Source organism: Camellia sinensis, chromosome 15 (assembly GCF_055761805.1).
Source record: "Camellia sinensis isolate YWXY chromosome 15, ASM5576180v1, whole genome shotgun sequence".
Taxonomy (NCBI): domain Eukaryota; kingdom Viridiplantae; phylum Streptophyta; class Magnoliopsida; order Ericales; family Theaceae; genus Camellia; species Camellia sinensis.
Genome location: NC_138975.1, coordinates 94,538,187 through 94,560,761, shown reverse-complemented (window position 1 = coordinate 94,560,761; position 22,575 = coordinate 94,538,187). Strand labels below are relative to the sequence as shown.

General features: G+C 34.5%; 1 protein-coding gene and 1 non-coding gene across 2 annotated transcripts; one reads left to right on the top strand and one right to left on the bottom strand.

The window, feature by feature from the left end:
* Nucleotides 1-962: 962 nt before the first annotated feature.
* LOC114295079 (CASP-like protein 4A3) lies at nucleotides 963-21,158 on the top strand. Its single transcript, XM_082908953.1, has 3 exons — nucleotides 963-1,522; nucleotides 14,554-14,692; nucleotides 20,799-21,158. Exons 1-3 carry the CDS (start codon nucleotides 1,062-1,064, stop codon nucleotides 20,997-20,999), a joined length of 801 nt encoding a protein of 266 aa, XP_082765079.1. The 5' UTR covers nucleotides 963-1,061; the 3' UTR covers nucleotides 21,000-21,158.
* LOC114295086 (5S ribosomal RNA) lies at nucleotides 20,101-20,218 on the bottom strand. Its single transcript, XR_003640733.1, has one exon. It is a non-coding gene; the product is annotated as a 5S ribosomal RNA (ribosomal RNA).
* Nucleotides 21,159-22,575: the final 1,417 nt, after the last annotated feature.

Sequence of the window (22,575 nt, the reverse complement as noted above, 5' to 3'; positions counted from 1 at the left end):
GAAAGGGTGACTAGAAAGTGGAAACTTTTGACACTGCGGAAAAGAAAGCGGAGGATGTTTTCTTGAAAGGATTTGGAAAGCTAAAGAAGTTTCTTTCGTTTTTTACAACAAATTTTTTTTTTTTAATTTTTGTAAAAAGCAATAAAATAATTATAATTTAACTATAATATTTTATTTTATTTTATTAATTTATTTTATTTTTTTATAATATTTTAGTCCCAATCCCAAACGAAGCCTCAAAATTGAAAGAAGGTTGACTAGAAAGTGGAAACTTTTGACACTGCGGAAAACAAAGCGGAGGATGTTTTCTTAAACAACAATGATAAAGACAACTAATTTTAGAACTCTAAAAAGATCACTAATGACATGACACTTAATAAAAAAAAAATACAACACTAAGATCAAAATATCAAATCATTCATGGTAGGACCTACTACCACATCATTAGTGGAAGCACTAATTAGTGCTCCCACTTATTTTTCTTTCTTAAAAGGATTTTGGAAAGCTAAAGAAGTTTCTTTCGTTTTTCAGTTGTATGTTGGGTTTGATCAGAAGATTTGAATTGTTTTGCATGTTATAAATAAGTGTATTTTTTAATTTTTTATTAAATATAAATTGAATTTGAAGTAATGTGATAAAAAGATAATGTGACTAAAATAAAATAATAATTTTTTAATTTTTTTTAGAGGACGTCAAACTTAATTTAAAAAATATATATATATATATATAAAATAAAAATATAAAATTAAATAAAATATAAATATATTTTGTTTATTTATTTACTTTTTTTTTTCAAATTCCGCATCAAGGCCAAGTTTGACAATTTTAATATAATCCATCTTTTTATTTTTTTTCATCACATCATTTCTCTATTTTTCTAAACATCTTCTCATAAAAGATAAAAAATACACTTATTTAGCTCATCCTAAACCACCCCAAATCTCAGTTTTCGCAAACAGGAATATACGCATCACAAAAAGAAAACGAGCGAGAGAGAGAGGGGCAAAATAAAATGGAACAGCTACAGCTTTGCATCATCAAGAATAAGAAGAAGAAGATCAATGTCGGACTCGGATTCACAGTTCGGATCGTTCCGCTCCGCTCTCCAATCCGAATCACCACCTCTCCACTCCGACGATAACACGCCGGCGGTGAAGGCGACGTCGCCCGTGGTGGTATCCAACCTATCGATGAGGGAGGAGATGGCGGCGACGGTGGCGGTGGTGGAGGGGGATTTTGGAGGCGGTGGTGGTGTGGAGGATGTGGCGGTGGAGGAGGAGAAACGGGGGAGGTCGAGGAGGGAGGGGGTGGAGGAGGAGAAACGGGGGAGGTCGAGGAGGGAGGGGGTGGAGGAGATACGGGGGAGGGGGAGGAGGAGGAGGAGGGAGGTGATGGTGAAGAGGGCGGAGTTGGGGATTAGGGTTTGGGAGGTGATAGTGTGTTTGATTTCGTTTTCAGTTATGGTCACTGATAAGACACGAGGATGGAGTGGAGACTCCTTTGATCGCTACAAGGAATACAGGTTCCTTTCCTCTCTCTCTCTCTCTCTCTCTCTCTCTCTCTTCAATATTCTCCTTGTATGGCTGTATTATATTAAATATGAGATTATTAATAGAATTATGATGATTATGAATAGGATTATGTTGAATTTTTTTTTTATGAAATTAAATAAGAGATTATTAATAGAATTGTGATGATTATGAGATAAGTTATCTCACAAGATAAAAAATAATATAATATAAATATTTTTTATAAAGATTTATTATTATTATTATTATTATTTTTTTAATGTGATCCCTCATGCTTCTTCTAATACCATCGTATTATCTTATCCGATGTACTATTATTATAGTTATGGAAAATGTCAGCTCAAATTTTGTGGCTCAAATGGCTTTTTATGTTGTTCTGTACTCAAAACGACGTCGTTTTGGCCATTTGAGCCACTTTTGAGCCACAAAATTTGAGTTACGTAGCATTGTCGTATAGTTATTTACATTCAGAATTGGACTATCCAGTGAAACTTGACCTTCCTTTGGCATTAGTTCCGGTAGTTAATTTTTTTGTTATTTTTGAATTTTTTTAATTTTTATAAAAAAAAAATTTATAATGATTATGGTTTAAATGTGACATTATATCTGATTAACTTATATAATATATTTTGTCTTTTGTGGTTTTTTAACCCCAAAATGAAAGCCAAACAAAGACTTATAAATTTCTTATTTTTAATATCTTTTTTTATTATTCTACATACTGGACTAACAATCGAATTATTCAGAATTTACTATATTCGGAATTAGATTATGCAGTGAAACTTACATGTTCTTTAATCTCTTTGTTCTTATCTCACAATCAAATACTGGACTGACAATCGGATGAGCCTCGTATGTTTCCACCACAATCAAATATGACCATGTCACAAACACACGTGTTCGAAATTTATATTCCGCCCACTTGGGATAACAAAAAAATTCAACCGAAAATACTTGTTCTTTTTTTGTTGAGTTTTTAAATATTGTTTTTATGTTTTTTTTTAAATTTTTTTATATAAATTAGGTTAATGTTTTCATTTTTTTTGAACTGATTTGATGTTTTCATTTGATTTTCTTTTTTTGAAAAGAAAATAATTTTTAAAATATTTTTTATGTTTATTTTGTAAAACTAATTTTTATTTTTCCAAAAATAATTGAAAAAACAAGTCCATTATTTACCATGAATTTTTTAACTTGAAAATTACTTAGAATGTAAATTGTATAGTATAGATTTAAAATTAATACAAAACCTAGTCATTGATTTAATCTTCTGTTTAGTTTTCTAATATTTTTTTAGTATGCGCTATTGTTGAAATTCGACCCATGATTTTCGACCCTCTCAATTCTAATAGAATGAATTGAGGAATTTAGAAAAGGTCCGATTTGGAGGTAAAAATGAATTGATTTTTTTTTTCATTTAGATTATGAGGGTTACGAGTAGAGGTGATCATGGATCTGTCTAATCTGATCAAATCAATCCAATTCGATTGATTTTGGACGGATGTGTGTCTTTTAGCGGATGAATACAGATAAAATATTTTAAAATTTGCAGATACATTTCTGATATTAATCATCCCACACCCACATGAACCCAATCCGCCTGTAGATGAAATATATAGAATTATATAAAAAAACTACTAACAAGTAACAACATAAAATAGAAATAATAAAATATATATTTTTATAAAAATAGAAAACAATATCTTAAAATATATACATGTGTGATGTCATGGCCTATTATAGACAAATAGTACATATTTTTTGAGATTACTAGTTATTGAAAATTGTAAAATTTAAGAATTATAATTCAAAAAAATGCTCAAAATTTGTAAAGTCCAAACCGTCAAACTGATCACATCCATCTGTCAACGCGTACAATCCGCTCAATTTGCATCCGCCAAACCGGTAGAGGGGTGTGGATTGATTTTTTCTAATCTGCTTAATTTTTTATGGATGATGGACGAAATGTCATCCAACCCAATTCGATCTGCGATCATTCCTAATTACAAGACATGCTCAACAAGATTACATTTACTATTACAAAAATATTTTTTAATTTTTGAATATTATTTGATCGCATAAAGTGATTTTTAATTATTTTTCATTCTCATATTTTTTTTTTTAAATCCAAAAAGTATTTCCAGTTTACATACTGTGTAGTACATCTTCTCTTTTTCCCTCTATTCTATCAATCTTACCAAATGTCGAATTTAATAATAAAAATATAAGTAATCAAATATTGATTGTCTGCATTTACTATTACAAAAATATTTTTAATTTTTGAATATTATTTGATCGCATAAAATGATTTTTAATTATTTTTCATCTTCAAATTTTTTTTTTTAATCCAAAAAGTATTTCCAGTTTACATACTCTGTACTACATCTTCTCTTTTTTCCTTTATTCTATCAATCTTACTAAATGTTGAATTTAATTATAAAAATATAAGTAATCAAATATAGATTGTCTCAAATCCTAATAAAAAGAAGGTGATTCTATTTGCATCCAAAAAATGATTGAGTATACTTAATTTCTCAGTACTTTCTATTAAATTATTTAAAATTACAATTTACTCTCAGTATATCCTTATTTTTATACAAATTGCCTTTCAAGATGAAAACATAATTTATGATACACCCAAATAATAAACAAATCAAAAATTTCAAATTACACTATTTTGAAAAACCCTTGAACAAATTTCTTAAACAAGATCTTCCATACTTGTGCAACTTCTTCAACACCCCTAACTTGTTGAAGTCTCTGGGCATCAACGTCACCACCAAAGCAATGTCATTGTCAGGTAGCAGTAGTATATATGATTTAGAATTAAGATTGAAAATTTTAATTTTGGAGTTCTAAAGAGAGTTAGTGATGTAGCAAGGAGCAGGGTCTACATGTGATGTGATGTGATGTGCGTGTCTCTATTTTTATTTTTATTTTTTTTCTCTTGCCACACCCTCTCTTTAGAGTTCCAAAATATGATTTATCTACGAATTGAATTCTTGGACTGTTTTAGTCCAAGAGTACGGTGGTGTTGCATCAAATTTTTTTTCCCCCTTCAAAGATCTATTAGATAGAGAATCAAGAAAAACAAAACCATCCCTAACTAAAGGAGGTAATAACCATGAACGGGTGTAGCATCCCATGAGATACACCCAACTCCACTACTAACAACAGACTTAGCCACAGTATGTGCATCAATTAATGCATCGATATATAATATATATATATATATATATATGGTTTAGGATACTAGGGTTTAAGATTTATATATACATATTTTTATATGTTCTTAATCTATATCTATCGGGAATTTTTAACTCCAAGGCCTGTGGGAGTTTCAATATCTCAATCTGAATGTTCTACATTATTTATTTAAAAAAAAACAAAAAAACTCAGCATTTATTGATTTGGTCAAAATCGCATTTATTAACGTTTTTCAATCCACATGTCTTTCTACATGCCTGCATTTATTGATTTGATCAAAATCTCCTGATCAACATTTAAAATCCCATTATACAAATAATTATAGATACAATCTGTGCATAGTTATTGCAGTACCTTTTTCAACTTCTCCTATACATTATGGTTTGTGATAAGATTGTTAAATTATTTTTATAAAAAATGTTAAAAAACATAATTTATATATTAAAAAAAATCTAAAATAAATATGAGTATCTATAATTATTCTGTGCATAGTACGAGTGATATGCTAGTTATTTTTAATATGAAAATAATTATCCCGTGAAATAGAATGATATCATGGAATAGGTCATGTAAAATGTTAAATACACAAATAATTGGGTATTGTTTTGGGTGATGTAAATCGTGGAATACACACATAATTGGGTGATGGATTGCTTAAAAAAAAAAAAAAAAAAGATTATTATTCTCATTCATTGTTTGATTTTGTTCAAATTTTCTTCTATTTGCAAGTAACAACACAATAAGAAATAATGATATTAATGATAATGGTGAGGATCAAGATGAAGATAAAATAATTGAAACTTGGAGAAGAAGATGGACAGACCTGAATATAAAGAACAAGTATAAGTTATTAGAGTGTACTATTGAAAAAAAATAATATTTTATTTTAAGATTTAATATATATTGTTCTTATTAATAAATTTACACAAGAATTAAAATTTCAAAATTTTAATTAGACATACAGAGTTACTGTTTGGCTGCAAATAGAATCACTAAAATGATTGGAATATCTACTCAAATATTTTGGCCCAATTACATGACGCACTTTGATAGTTTGATTAGTATATTATTTTAATTACTTTGTATGAATTATTCAGATAAAAAAATCAAATGAAACACTCCAGAGTGGCGACACCGCCTCCACCATATATATAGTGGGTGTTTGGAAAGTGATTTTTTTTTAGATTTTTTGACTTTTTGACTATTTTAGTAGGCTATTTTAGTTTTTGTATTTGAGAAGTTGGGTTAAATTTTTGGGTTGATTGTTGTATTGAAAAATGTGTTTGAAATGATGTTTAAAGTTGAAATGACAAATTTGCCCCTAACCTCATTTTTTCCAAAATTGATCTATAGGGGTACAAGCATCATTTAACTGTCTGAAGCTTACACTGTTGGTGACAGTATAAGCTGTTGTGCTGCTAGATAGCCGCTACTTTTTTTTTTTTTTTTTTTTTTTTAAATCAATGGGTTAGGTGGGGCTAAAAGGCTTTTTTGCAAGTTGATGCAAAAATAGCCTGCCTTCCTGGTTCCCAAACACCGCCATAGTATGTACATCTATTGGCTAATTTTTTCAAACTCACTCTCTCTGAATCTCTCTGTCTTTTTTTTTTTTTTTTCCACTCACTCCAGACCTCACGTAGATCTACTCTCTCTCTCTCTCTCTTTACCTCTGCTTCTCTCTCTCTCTTTGTCTCTCTTCAAATCCTCTATCTCTTTTCTTTTTGCTCTCTCCTCAGAGAGATAGCAAACCAAAAGAGGACCTCGCCTCCATACAAGGCTCTTTCATGTGTATATGCGTTTGGAGATAATAGACTAACAGATCTGTTCTAGTTTTCTCTTTTTACCCTCTCTCTCTCTCTCTACATTTTTTTTGTTTTAATTTTTTTTCTCTTTCTGTACATGAACCATCGCGTGATCTCTTTTCCAATGCAGATCGATGCATCTGTATGTTTCATTTTATAATTTATATCTATATATATACGTACTTATGTTTATTTTCTGTACTTGAACCATTTTTTTTCCTTTACTTTTCCTTTCTTTTATTTATTTTTTCTTTTGTTGTTGTTGTTGTTGATTAATAACATATTCATATGTTGTTGTGAATCCACACTATTGTGGAAGCTCTTGGAAGTTTAGATTGGAGGCTAACCAAAGCTGGAAGAAGTTAGTAGGAGCTGGAATGGAACCTTGAAGAGAGGTCAAGAATGGTGGCTGCCAACTGACCAGTTGTGAAAAGAGGCGGTTGCCAACCCAAGCTTTTACACCTCTAATCTTTGTGTATAAAGAGAGAGAGAGAGAGAGAGAGAGAGAGAGAGAGAGAGAGAGAGAGAGAGAGAGATAAGCTCATTTGTATCAAAAATTAGAGGGGGGGAGCGAGAGAGAGAGAGAAAGAGAGAGAGAGAGAGAGAGAGAGAGCGAGCTTAATTTCTGGTCCGTAGACATAGGCATTTTGCCGAATCACATAAATTCTGTGTTTTATGTGTGTATGATTAAGTTTTGGGTGTCCCTAATCCTAACAAGTGGTATCAGCGTCTCATTGATTGATTTTTCGAAAAAACAGTGTGCTTTCCATAATTGCCTAGATTTCAAAGTAGTTGAAATCTACTTTTGATCACACAAGGTTGAAGCTCTCGACGAGCTGAGCACACATGAAAAAATCAGGTCGAAAAAGGACGCTGGAGAAGCCGTTATGCGCCTCTGACACCGTTCTCACGCATGGCACTGCTGGACTACGTGTGTTACGCATCGTCCCTAGGGAAACTACGTGCTGACGTCACGCCGTCGCTGATCGCTGACATCATGCCACTGATGCACCAGAGCCAAGCCACTGACTGAGCCATCGACTAAAGCCGAGCTGTTGACCAAAGCCAAGCCGCTGACCGAGCCATTGACCGAGCTGCTGACTAAGCCGTGCCGCCAAGCCCGTCGCAAGCCAGGTTGTGCTGTCGCCAACTGTTATGCCGCTGACGCCAGCCTGACGCCAGTCGAACTAGAGGAATTATTTGCTGCTTCTCAAGCACTCTAGATTCCGTTAATCTAAACTGTTTAGCTGTTTTGGCTAAATCTAAGCCATTTGGAGTCTGATTTTGGTGATCCAATAGTTCTTTCCAACTATTTGGGATATTTTGGACACATCAATACAGTCAAATTTTGCAAATTAAATTTCAAAAATTTCAAAATTTTAATTTGGCAATTCGAAGTCTTTTCCGGCTAATTTGACTAGTCCGGAGTTAATGATGTTCGATTTTTCAGATAGAGATAATTTTCTGTAGTGATAATTGTTGATAGAGGAATCAACGTCGACTTCAGGATCAATGATCAAATTAAATGCTTCCAATTATGCAATTTGGAAGCCATGGAAGACATCCTGTACTGCCAAGATTTGTTAAACCTAATTGAGTTTGGAGGAGTCAAACCAGCAGATGAGAAGGATGATGACTGGAAAAAAAAGAACCGAAAGACTATTGGTCAAATCAGACAATGGATAAACCACTGTGTGTTCCATCATGTCGCCCATGAGACAGATGCCTATGTCCTTTGGATAAGGTTAGAAGGCATGTACCAGTCAAAGACCGCTTAGAATAAAGCCTTGGTGATACGAAGGCTTGTAGACCTGAAGTTGAGAAATAGTGTGTCAGTCGCTGAACACACCAGTGAATTCCAAAATCTAGTGAATCAACTTGCAACCGTCAAGATGCCATTGGATGATTAAATGCAAGCCCTATTATTTCTTAGTTCCTTACGCCGACAACTAGGAGACACTGGTAGTTTCTCTCAGCAACTCTGCACCGGAAGAGAAGCTGACCATGAGCATGGTCATAGATACCATACTCAATAAAGAGGCAAGGAAGAAAGACATGGGGAATAATCAGTCCCATACTCTTGTCACAGAAGATGGAGGCAGAGACAGAGGTAGAAGAAGAGGCAGAGGAAGAAGTAAGAGTAGAGGCAAAAGGAACAATAAGAGTAAATCCAGAGACAGCAAAGGTCAAGGAAATTCCAGCTTCACTTGCTTTCACTATGGCTAGGAGGGTCATATAAGGAGGAACTGCCCAAGCTGGAAAGATAAGGGCCAAAGCAATAAATCAAAGAGAGATGAGAACATGATAGCCACAACAACTGATGAAATATTTCTTGTAGTTGGTGAAAAGGAGGACTGCTTTCACGTGACTAACCATAGCCACACAGAATGGGTGATAGACATAACTGAATCCTATCACGCCACTTTCCACAAAACACTCTTTAGCTCGTACAATGCTGGAGATTTTGGCCCTGTTCGAATGGAAAATTCTAGCTATTCTAGGTATTTGAGACATTAGCATTCAGACTAATGTTGCCTACAAGCTAGTTCTCAAGGATTTGAGGCATCTTCCAAATTTGCACATCAATATTATCTCCATAAGTGCCCTGGACCGAGAGGGCTATACAAGTACATTCGGTAATGGTCGTTGGAATCTAATAGGAGGAACTTTGACAATTGCTAGAGGAGAAGTGTCTTCCACACTGTACAAGACTCATACGAAGATCTGTCTAGGGAGTCTCAATGCAGTAGAAGACAAGGAGTCACCGGACTTATGGCACAGAAGATTGGCTCACATGAGTGAGAATGGATTGCATCTGTTGGCAAAGCAATCTAGGATACCCTTGTCCAAAGGGAGTGCCCTTAAACCGTGTAATCATTGTCTATATGGCAAGCAACATCGAGTATCCTTTAGTTCAACGAGCAAGAGGAAAACAGAAGTGCTTAGTATGGTCTACTTAGATGTTTGTGGCCCCATCGAAGTGGAGTCACTTGGCGGCCGTAAGTATTTTCTGACTTTCATTGATGATGCATCAAAGAAGTTGTGGGTGTATTTCCTGAAGACAAATGATGAGGTATTCCAATACTTTCAAGAGTTCCATGTGATGGTGGAAAGAGAGACCGAGAAGAAGTTGAAGTGTCTTCACACAGACAATGGTGGCGAGTACACTTCCAATACTTTTGAAGCATATTGTGCCAGCAGAGATAGCCGGTACGAGACAACAGTTTATGGCACCCTACAACACAATGGTGTGGCAAAGATGATAAACCACATTGTTGTGAAGAGATTCAAATGTATGCTCAGAATGGAAAAAGTCATTCTGGGCTGAAGCTGTTCGTACAGCCTGTTATCTTATCAACAGGTCGCCTTCAGTCCTGTTGACTTATACAATACCTGAGGAAGTCTGGTCCAGAAGGAATGTATCATATTCTCACTTGAGAGTCTTCAGGTGCAAGGCGTTTGCACACATCTCCAAGGAAAATAGATAGAAACTTGATGACAAGTCTATTCTATGCATATTTGTGGGCTATTCAGATGCAACATTTGGGTACAAATTGTGGGACCCAGTGAAGAGAAAAATGTTAAGGAGTAAAGATGTTGTGTTTCAAGTAGACTAGATCGTAGTAGATTTTGAAAAGTTTGCAAAGTCTAGAGTTGTTATCACTCCAAACTTGTTTCCATCTCTTGAACGATCAAAAAATGCTAAATATGATGAGGTGCAACCAGAAGTGCCAGAGTTGCAAGATCCTATGCCAAAAATTAAGGATCAGGAGGAAAGAGATGAAAAACCAGATGAAGAGGGTGTTGAGCAAAGGGAGCAACCCACTCCACCAGAGACAACTGGGCCTCAGTTGCGGAGATTAGAAAGAGTTGTTGTGCCATCAACCAAATATATCACTTCTCAGTATATTCTGATTACTGATGAAGGGGAGCCCGAAAGTTTTTAGAAGCAAAGAGTCATTCAGAGAAAGACTGTTGAATGCAAGCAATGAAGGAGGAAATGAGTTCTTTGAAGAAGAACCACACTTATGAGCTTGTTCCACTTCCAAAAGGCAGGAAAGCTATGAAGAATAAATGGGTGTATAAGTCGAAGAAAGATAACAACGGTAAACTACTACAATATAAAGCTCGCTTGGTTGTCAATGGTTTTGGGCAAAAGAAGGGAATTGACTTAATGAGATGATGAGATCTTCTCCCCAGTTGTGAAGATGACTTCCGTTTGAGTAGCTTTGGGATTAGCAGCTCGCTTGAATCTGGAGGTAGAACAGATGTATGTCAAGACTGACTTTCTCCATGGTGATTTGGAGGAAGAGATCTACATAGAGCAATCAAAAGGATTTGAAGTTAAAGGGAAAGAAAATTTGGTCTGCAAGTTAAAGAAGAGTCTTTACGGCCTCAAATAAGCGCCAAGACAGTGGTATAAGAAGTTTGATTCATTCATGTGGATCACTAGTACATGAGAACGGTAATAGGCTAATGTATATACTTCTGAAGGTTTTCTAATGGAAACTTCATTATCTTACTGTTGTATGTCTATGATATACTGATCATTGGACAAGATATTGCTATGATCAACAAGTTGAAAAAAAGACTTGTTGTAGTATTTTGACATGAAGAATTTAGGCCCAACACAACAGATTTTGGACATGAAGATTGTTCGTGACAGGAAACTTAAGAAGATATGTCTATCACAGAAGAAATATGTTGAACATGTGATTGAAAGGTTCAACATGAAGAATGCCAAGCCAGTTAGCACACCATTGGCCAACCATTTCAAGGTGACAAAGCGTTTGTGTCCCACGACCAGTTCTAAAAGGAAAGAAATGGAGGCAATTCTGTATTCTTCTGCAGTAGGAAGTTTGATGTATGCAATGGTGTGTACCCGGCCAGATATAGCTCACGCAGTTAGCGTTATGAGCCGATTCCTCGCCAATTAAGGAAAGGAGCATTGGGAGGCAGTCAAATGGATTCTTCGGTACTTGAAAGAAACTTTAAAGATGTGTCTATGTTTTGGGGGAGCTGAACCAAGGGTTTTACAGATGCCGATATGGTGGGTGATCTTGATGGTAGAAAGTGTACATCAGGATTTATGTTCACTTTTGCAGGGGGAGCTGTTTCATGGCAGTCCAAACTGCTAAAGTGTATTGCTTTATCTATAACAAAGGCAAAATACATTGTTGTCGTAGATGCCGGAAATGAAATGTTGTGGTTAAAGCGCTTTCTCCAAGAATTGGGTCTACAGCAGTAGGAGTACAAGGTACATTGTGATAGTCAGAATGCAATTGATCTGAGCAAGAATTCCATGTACCATTTCCATACAAGGCACATTAATGTCCGGTATCATTGGATACGAGAAGTGATTGAGAAACGACTGATAAAGCTGGTCAAGATTCACACAGATACGAATTCTTCTGACATGATGACTATGGTTGTCACCAGAGACAAATTGGAACTTTGCAAGAATCTGACTGGGATGGACTTCAAGTGAGAAGTTAGTTATGCACACTGGTATGAATGGAGAGAATTGTTATGAATCCACACCATTGTGGAAGCTCCTGGAAGTCCAGATTGGAGGCTAACCAAAGCTAGAAGAAGCTGGTAGGAGTTGGAATGGAACCTTCAAGAGAGGTCAAGAATGGTGGCTGCCAACCAACCAGCTGTGAGAAGAGGCGGCAGCCAACCCAAGCTTTCACACCTCTTAGCTTTGTATATAAATAGAGAGGGAGAGGAAATGGGGGTAGCTCATTTGTATCAGAAATGAGAGAGAGAGAGAGAGAGAGAGAGAGAGAGAGAGCTGTGAGTTGAGATTTCTCTTCCTCCATTGTTTGTGTTTTTACTCTGTTTTAGTGAAAAACTTAATTTCTGGTCCGTGGATATAGGCATTCTGCCAAACCACGTAAATTATGTGTTATGTGTGTGTGTGTGTGTGTGTGTGTGTGTATGTGTGTGTGTGTGAGAGAGAGAGAGAGATTGAGTTTTGGGTATCCCTAATTCTAACAGTTGTTATCATATGAATAACATTCTCTCTCTCTCTCTGTGTATACGAGAATTTGAATAGATAAAGATAAAAAATTGAACAAATAGAAAAAGTGCGCAGATAAATTTTTTCAATGGAGAAAAAATTGAACAGATAGAAAAAATTGAACAGGTACTTTTTTTGAATAGAAATTTTTTTTAAATAAATAGTTAAAAAAGTAAAGTAGATAATTTTAGGGATATTTACCAATAAATCCCATCTTACAAACAAATAATCCAGTTAGTCCCAAATTTTTTCTATCGATCTGTTAAGTCCTATTAGTGGAGAGTTTCTTTTCGTATGGTCCTATTTTTTTATTTTGGTAGTGTTTTGGTAGACAACTATACCCTTTTATTAATGTGATAAGTATGATGTGATACTTCAATGTGGCAAGTATGAATGTGATAGTCTAAAAAAAAATTAAAAACTCTTTAATATATTTTTCCTAAATATGACAACGTAGTGGATATGATGTGACACTTCAAAATTTTTATTCAAAAAAATAAAAATAAAAACTCCTTAGTTACTTTTTCCAAATGTGACAACGTGGCGGGTATGATGTGACATTCTAAAAAAAATTTAAAAACTCCTTAGTGTCCTTTTTTCAAATGTGACAACGTGACAGGTATGATGTGACACTTCAAAAAAAATCTCCTTAGTGTACTTTTCTCAAACGTGACAATGTGTGGTGGATATGATATGACACTCTAAAAAAAATGAAAAACTGTTTACTGCACTTTTCTCAAACGTGACAACGTGACAGGTATGATGTAACACTCTAAAAAAAATAAAAACCCCATAGTGTATTTTTTCCAAATGTGATAACGTGGCGGGTATGATGTGAGACTTCAAAAAAAAAAAAAAAATTCTTAATGTACTTTCCCCAAACGTGACAATGTGACGAGTATAATGTGATACTCTAAAAAAATTAAAAACTCTTTAGTATACTTTTTCCAAACGTGACATATAACACTCCAACGTGGTTGGTATGATGTAACATTCTAAAAAGATTTAAAAAAATTTAGTGTATTTTTTTCAAATATGGGGGTATAATGTGACACTAAAACTCTTTAATGTACTTTTTCTAAATGTGACACTCCAATGTAGCGGGTAAATTATACATCCAAAAGGATTAAATGCATCACAAGAAAAAATATGGGACTATATGGATTACAAGTCCAAAATATGAAACTTATTGGTCAATCTCTCATTAATTTTTTTAAATAGAAAAAAATCTAAATAGATAAAAAAAAATAATTAAATAGATGGTTAAAAAAGTTAAGTAGATAGATTAAGAGGTAAAATTGAAAACAAAATATCTTTCAAAATAATAAATGAACTTTTCACCAAATTATTCCGCAAAAAATAGACCTAATACCTTAGATTATTGTTAGATTGAACTTTGAAACAAAATTTTCTATTATTAAATCCCCTAATTTTACTCTATGTAATCCTCCACACGAGTATTAAACTTATCTAGACTTTAGTACCTTGCAATACAAACACGAAATTAGATTATCCAGTGAAACTCACATATTTCCTACTTTTAATCCCTTTCTCCTTGTTCCACAATTAAATACCGGATTAACAATCCAAGTGTCCACATGCGTCTTTCACATGTAATACCTTTTTGAATACCCCAATTAAACGTGCCCTACGAACATTGAATAATTTTTCTCATAAATGTCTCCCTTTCTAGTTTTTTTTTTTACAAAACTTGTATGATTGGTAATTTCTGTCTAATGCTTGAAGAATTAATATATATATATATATATATATAATATTTTAAAATAGATATTATGTTATGAAAAATCGATGAAAAAAACAAAATTTCAATCAACATTCTGATTTTAACAGTTTTTCTTATGCTGCTAATCTTGTTGCAAATGAGAATTTTACTTTTTATTTTTTATTTTTTATTTTTATCAAGCTTAGTATTTATCCACCCTTTCTTCCCTTTTAACCTTAATTTTTTTCTTTAAACCTTAATTAATGACAGGTATTGCGCAGCAGTGAGTGTAATAGGTTTTGTATATTCAGGGCTTCAAGCATGCCATCTATGCTACGATTTGATAACTCAGAAACATGCCGCTAACTTTCACCATCTCCGTTGTTACTTTGATTTCGCAATGGATCAGGCAAGTTATTTGTTTTTCCTTATCTATCTATCTATATGACGTGTATCTATCTATCTATCTATCTATACATACATATGTGAGCTAGCGGTGCTTAAGGACCCAGACGATCAGTTAAAACTGACCAACCCTACCCACTCCAAGTGGACGGATGCAAGTGGAGATTTTTTAAATTCACTTATGTTCGGATGGGTGGCGAATGGGAGGGCATCCGACCCAATCCGATCTGCCAACCGCCTAAGAAAACGATGTTCTACTTTTATGTTTTGTACGTTAAAAAAATGACTTTTATTAATAAAGTCCATCCACCAAATCGATTCACTTTCACCTGTCAACTCGCACGGCCCGCTCAATTCTCATCCGCTAACTAAGTAGATAGATATGAATTGATTTTTCCCAATCTATCTAAATTTTAACGGATGACAATCCGATCCACGAGCATCTCTAATGTGAGCAAGTATTTGTGTGTCATAATCTAGATCTAGTGGCGATTGGGTGTATATTGGAGGATGATCGAAATTCACCAATTTTGATCATCAAACTAACATAAAATATTATCAGTCGTATGATTTTACATACTATAATTGTCAGGGACGGACCCATGCATGGACAATGGGTGGCCATGCCTCCCTCCCCATGAAAACTCACTATTATTATTATACTCAAATATGACATATTTTGCAAATATATGTAAGTGTGGCCCCTTAGCCATTCAAGAGCACATCTATCTTATTTTTTATTGGCTAATCACTAACACTAACCAAGTTTAGAGACCCTCAAAATTTGTGCAAGGAAAGATGTATATTTTTCACTTTTATATATTGTATACAAATTTTATATATTATTGTAAAATGGTCGTCCAAGGTATTTCAAAATTAATGAAAGATTTAAAAAATTTCGGTTGCGTTTGGTAAAGTTTTGTAATTATGATTTGAGAGTATGAGTTGTATTTTGAGTTTGTGAGGTTTGGAATTATGATTTGAAAGTGAAAAATTTGTTTGGTGAGAGTTTTGAAAATAGTTATGAAAAGAGTTTTGAATTGAGTGGAGAATATTTGATGTGACATTTGATATTTGATACAAAAACTTACAATTTATAACTAAACATATAACTCAAAATTATTTTAAAGCACATAAAAAATTTTAAAAAATTCAAAAAATATTTTTTTCGAATATATAAATATTAACATATCAATTGCAAAAAAAAAAAAAAAAAGAAAAACACTATTTCGGTCAACCGGCTGGACGACCGGTTAGGTCAAATTTTGAAAAAAAAATTGAAAAACGCGCTCTGTTTGACAGAGTTTTCTGTAGAGTTGTGGAAAATTAATTCCACAACTCTATCCAAACATCATACTCAAACCATCAAGCATAAAACTAGTTTGAAAACATAACCAAACAGAGCCGATTTCTTAACTTTTACTTGCTTATATTTTCAATAATAAGAACAATATGTTACATTTATCATATTTTTATATCATATTATACTTAATTTGTTAACACAATATTAGTGTAATGGATCCAACCATTAATATATATCTCTGATTGCCCGGATGATAAATAGATTGATACATCAGATGATTATATAAAATGATAAAATAGATGATCATGATAGTATTACGTTAATAAGAAATCTAATAATTTAAGTACTTTACACTAAAAATATAGCGTATCGTATATCATATTTGGCCCTCCTAACCAAAATCCTATTCCGTCACTGATAATTGTGAATTGTAATAGGAACATCTACCAACTATGCTGACAATAAGAAGGCTCAACATGCCTTGGGTGGGTCCATTTCGGCCTTATCAAAATTATCGAAATTGATCATTTTGTAAAACAAGGCCAACACATGATTCATATAAAAAAATCATATTAATCGGATATTGACAATTTAAATAAGCATATTACATTTGTTAAAAAAAAAATTAGACAAAAAATATGATATGATCATGTGGTATGTGACTACTGATGTTAGATCAACTTTTTTTTTACATAGATTACTTGCTTGGCGAATGATACAAATTAAACAATTCAGATCATCTTAGTAAACCTAAAGTGGGCCCGCCCAAAAAGGACAGTAGGACTAAGTCCCCTCATTCCATAAGATAGATAGATCGTCATGGGATGAGTGAAACTGATTTAACTTATTTGAATTGGTTAAACCAGAGACAAGGTTGGCCTTTCTTTCTATATCCCCAAGTTTTGTGATTTTATTAATCGAGAGCACCACATCGTCATGTATCAACTCTTGGACTTTGATATGCACCTTCACGCATATGGGCTACCCTTATGTTAAAATATCTCACCATTCTTATTGCATGGGAGTCTGAGAGTCAAGGACAAACCCAACTTTTGACATTATTTGTATAAAATGACTACTCTCAAGTTCAAAATTACAAATTCAAAATCGATAAATTTAACCACTAAACCGGTAACCTCTTGTTATTTTATCTCTCGCACTCAATAAAATTATTTCCCTTGGCATTGAAACTGGCACTCCAAATGGTTTTGTTGTGCCTTTTGATATCTTTTTGAGTAATGCTAAATCTCAAAAATTCTATTAAAATTTTTATCAATTGTCTCACATGGATGTGAGATTTACACGGAATTCACATTGTGTGGGTTTTACACTCATGTGAAACATTTGATAGAATTTTTGGTGTCTAGCATTTTTGTATATTTTTTCAATAAGATTAAAACATTTCAATGAGCAGATGTATTTGTATTTCAATAAGAATATTGAATTGTTTTGTGTCAGACATGTCTTTTTATTCCCAATGTTGGGAGCAATTATTCCATGTTCAGTTAACATAGCAGGTGTCACTAAACAAAAAAATTATTGATTGGTCTAGGGGCGTGACGTGGCGGTACTCTTTACCAATTACAAATTATTATGTCATTTTATATTTTCCAATCACCCAATACAAAATCGTGAACCCATCTGTTTCACTAATCACAGCACCCTCAGGGCATCACATAGTAGTGCCCAAAACCAACCAATAACCTCTCCACTAAACGATTGTGATTAATGAATATAGTAGGATTTACTGTGTTATACATATGTACATATTTATGATGAGGAATCTAAGGCAGGGCTAAGATGGATCCACCACACAAATGTCATTTTCCTAAAGATAATATTTGCCACCACTAAATGGTGTGCATCGGGTTACTGGAGCCTTCAGGATATAATGAAGCTGATCAAAGGATCTTTTGTTTGCATCTGCACAAATAAAGACGGCTCACAATACCTTGATATAAAACAAAAGCCAGAACAATTAGGGTATGATATTTTGTTTCTATGGAAAAACAAAAAGCTCTTGATTGAAAACTTGAAATCAAGAAAATCTCGGAATTTTGTTGGCTTTGAATGAATTGAATGGCCTGATTGCAAGCCTATTTATAGATCTGAATGCATCCGATTGGAAGAATCGTGATCATTGATCGCACTTGAACAAATCTAACCATTAGATCAAGTTCTGATGGTCTAGATCTTGTCTTACTTGAATAGATGTAATGATGAGACACACTCGATTGTGAGCTGATGCAATCTGCACCGCACGATCGTACGCTTGTATCATCAACGGCCACGATCTCACCGATCGTGATCGACATACAACCATTCAATTGGTTGCGCCACCTCATTGCCATGTGGTGCTAACTGTGTTCCACGTTAGTGCTACCACATGCTTACCTAGACCTTGCCATATTGTCACCACGTGGACATTCTTAACCCACCACATCAGTTGCACTAAGCTTTTTGCAGCACATAGGAAAGCACCTCACGCCAAGTGCGAAGTACACCGTCAAACGCCACACAGCCCATGCCACACACGCACGTGTGCGTGTGCTTGTGCGAATGGTGTGAGGCACCATCCTTGCGGTGTATGAGCATACACTGTATCATATTTCTCACAATTTCTTATTCAATGGAATATTCTGTGTGAGTGTTCTTAACTCTTCAATTTTCTATCATGTTTTCAATTGGGCCAACTTTGACATTTTCGGGACCCAAAGTGAACTCCTGATGTTGGGCCTTTATCATATTTAATATATATATATATATATATATATTGTGATCAAAAGATTATGTATTCTTTTTTTTTATTTGACAGTATTTACAAAAATGTTACTTTCATATATAATTATTAAAATTTTCTTAAAATAGAGTACATAAGAAAGTTCACAATAAAAAACGATCAAATAATTTGAGCTTAAGTACTAATAAAAAGTGAACAAATTGAACAAAATATTATTTGAACATCACCATTTTTTATATTTTTATGACAACATTGTTAATCAAGCTTGCATAATACAACTTGTACGGGAAAGAAATAAACCTTCTCGTATAATCATGTTGATTAAGTCCGCGCTCCTCCAAACGTCGTCGCTTTATTCCCTGAAAACACAAACGTGAGCTAGTCGGCGGGTGTGTACCGGATATCTCTCCGATGCCTAAGTCAACAAAATAGGCAAATAGACAAAAAACTCTGTGTGTTTGGGAATCAAGGTTGTGTTACCTCTCTAAAGGTGATGTTGTGAGTTTTTATAGGTTCCGTGTGGCACAATCCTAGTAGGACTTTTATTCCTCCCTGTAGAGTTCTCATAAGAATCACATTCCTGAAAGATAATGCTTATCCTTCAACACCCCCTCACTGCTTAAACCAAGTGAGATGGTTTTACCATGGTCGGAACCCAATATAACCGAGGTAAGGATGGCTATGCTAAGTCACAGAGTAGACCGAACTAAAGCCAATTCGGTTTCTTCCATTCACTACTCTTACCTCGGCTTCACCTCTATAAACCATGATGTGTTTAGACCGAGCAAAGAAATAGCAAGGTTTTGACCGAGCTAACCGCAACATGCCACAACCGGGCTAACTCTGAGCGTGGTGAATGGGTTGTCTGTAACACTCTCTTGGACCGGGATAACAACAAGGCCTTTTTGGGGACCGGGCTAACGCCAAGGCCCTTTTTATTTCGCCCTTCTTACTGTGGCCCACAACGGCCCATTACCCAGTTTGGCCCAATTTATATATAAATTACCCTCTCATAACTTATCAACTAAAATAATTTTCAATGGATAAAATTGTTGATTCATTCAATGTTTTTGTAACATAGTTGATCGAAAGTAATATTTAATCAATTTTAATTCAAAAAATTTATTTTCCCACAAATAATTGTAATTGGTATAATTATTATTATTATTATTTTTGATCAACAAATGTTAATTGTTAGTTATTAGATTAGCACTTATGGAAGAAAATATTTTCACCCTTGGCAAAACACCTAAATGCTTATGCTCTCTTAATTCAACTCCCTTAAGGGGAATTGAACCCATGACCTCCCTAGGGATTAAGCCCTAAGGAAGACATAGTGGTCAACTAGGCTAAGCCTAGTTGATTAAAAGGGGTGCAACATAGGACTTGTCAGGGGGTCACCCATCCTAGTACTACTCTCGCCCAAGCACGCTTAACTGCGGAGTTCTGATGGAATCCAGTGTATTATTGCTGGTATGATCACACCCAGTATAGTAGTGTTGGTATAATTAATTGTATTATATACACAATCCATGCATTTAAGAAATAACCCTCTATTAATTCAAATAGCTCACAATGTCAATCGATTTTTTGATTCTTTTTTCGGGTAAAAACAATCATTCATTAGTTTTAAATAATTCACCACATCAACCATCTATCAGTTTTGAAGTTTCTCCGAATTTTATCGGGGCCTTTCAAATTCAGAAGGTTTTTTATTTTATTTTATAGACTAGTATTATAGCTAAAAAAATTCTGGGGCCTTTTTTTTACTCATTTTTCAAAGTCCCAAAGTAGCAGTTTGTCCACTTTGGGCCAAAGCCCTTCCTGTTTTCGATGTGGAACAAGCACAAAGCTAAAAGAGGTTTCCATAGAAAATATGGAAGGTTTTTGAAAATCTTACAAAATCAAATCCATTTTTTAAAAAAAAAAATCCTCAACAATGACCCACGTGAATAATTTTTCAAATGTTAGTGTCCAATAATGTTATTGAAGTTTTGAAATTAGGATGGTTAAAAAAAATGTTTTGATATTGATTTGGTGTTAACAATTAACTTCCTTCATATGCAGATTCTGGCATATCTTATGATCTCGGCATCGTCATCGGCGGCAACGAGGGTAGATGACTGGGTATCCAACTGGGGGAAAGACCAGTTCGCAAATATCGCTACTGCATCTATTGGGATGTCCTTTCTGGCTTTTGCTGCCTTTGCTATCAGCTCTCTCATATCTGGCTACAACTTCTGCCACCAAAGCGCCGCTGCTGCCTGATTGATCTCATCCCATCACCATCCCTTCCATACTTTCACTAGTTTTTAAGCGTTTACCTAGTTTATGGACATGAAACTACTCCCACTGTATTTAACTTATAAAAGAAAAAAAGAAAAAAAAATTTAAATATGCAATTTATATAAGGAACCATTTCTTTTCCCTCTTGCATATTGTTATTCAAAACGATAACATTTAAATATAGAATCGATGACAGAACTAATCACATAAAATAATTTTGATCATACATATGGAATGGTGGGTTTATCATAAAATATACAATTGTACTCAGATTGTGCCACCTATGTTTTATGTAGAGTTATTGGATTGAAAGAAGTGTCATCGTTTGCTCCAAAATTATAGCGGACTACTACTTGAATAGAAGGTTGAGATTAAATTCATGTACTAATCATTCATGTGAATCAGATTTGAACTGAAATTGATACTGCATTTCCTTTTTCTATAAGGAAGAAGAACACATTCATATCCCCCTTTTATTCATTTTGTTGTCGTTGTGGTTATTACCAATCGTTTTTTAGGACAAATTGTAGCTAAATAGGACGCTCATTATTGTTACTTTATACCACATTTGATATATAAACCACAATCTTTGAATATTAATGAAGTTTATGTAATAAGACCTATTGCATTAGAGGTTGTGGATATACCACATGAGACTGTATACTAATTGTAATATAAGTCGATGGTCAATATATATATATATATATATATTTGATAACGGGTGTTGGGTGAACCTACACGCACTTTGACTAATTCCGGGAGATTTATCCCACAGTCCACTTGTAAAGAATTCATTTAAAGTCAAGATAAACGCCTTATATAGACATGATCCCAAGGAGCTTGTTACTATTAGTAGCTATTGAATTTGAGACATAAATGGAACACTCCTAAACTCCAAGTTTTACTCACTAGACCAACCCTTAAGGTTAAGCCGATGGTCAATATAGTATTATTGTCTCACACAGCATGCATTTTGATTAAGGTCAGATTTTAAGAGTGGAGCCTTAATTGGTTAACCACAATCACTGTCAATTATGTTGAGGATCGGGGGCACACCAGGGAACTCAAACAAGCAATAACACACTAGATTTAACGTGGTTCGGCAAGTCGCCTACGTCCACGGGCAGCGGATTCACTATATTGAACAAAATGGTAAGAATTACAACTCTCTCAGTAATTCTCTCTCTCTCTTTACTCTCTAAGCTCACACCTCTCAGCTGTGCCTCAACTCTCCTTAGCTTCTCTATATATAGAGATTACAAATGCAAGAGGAATTGAGCTGGCTGCCAGCCTATTTCGGTGGCTTTCCCTTCATGGCCTCATGGTATGGCCTCATGGCCTCATGGCCAACTCATGGCTTCCCCACCATGTAGCTGGCTGCTACTTTCCTTCACATGGAAGAATTTGTAGCCAACTCAACAAATCTCCACCTTGGCGAGGATTCTCTTATCCAACATAGTGATCGATCAACACTGCCATACACCCGAAGGTGCTCAGTTCCGAGAGATGTTGACCAAGTCCAAACAATGTTGGAACTTGATCTCAGAAACTACCTTTG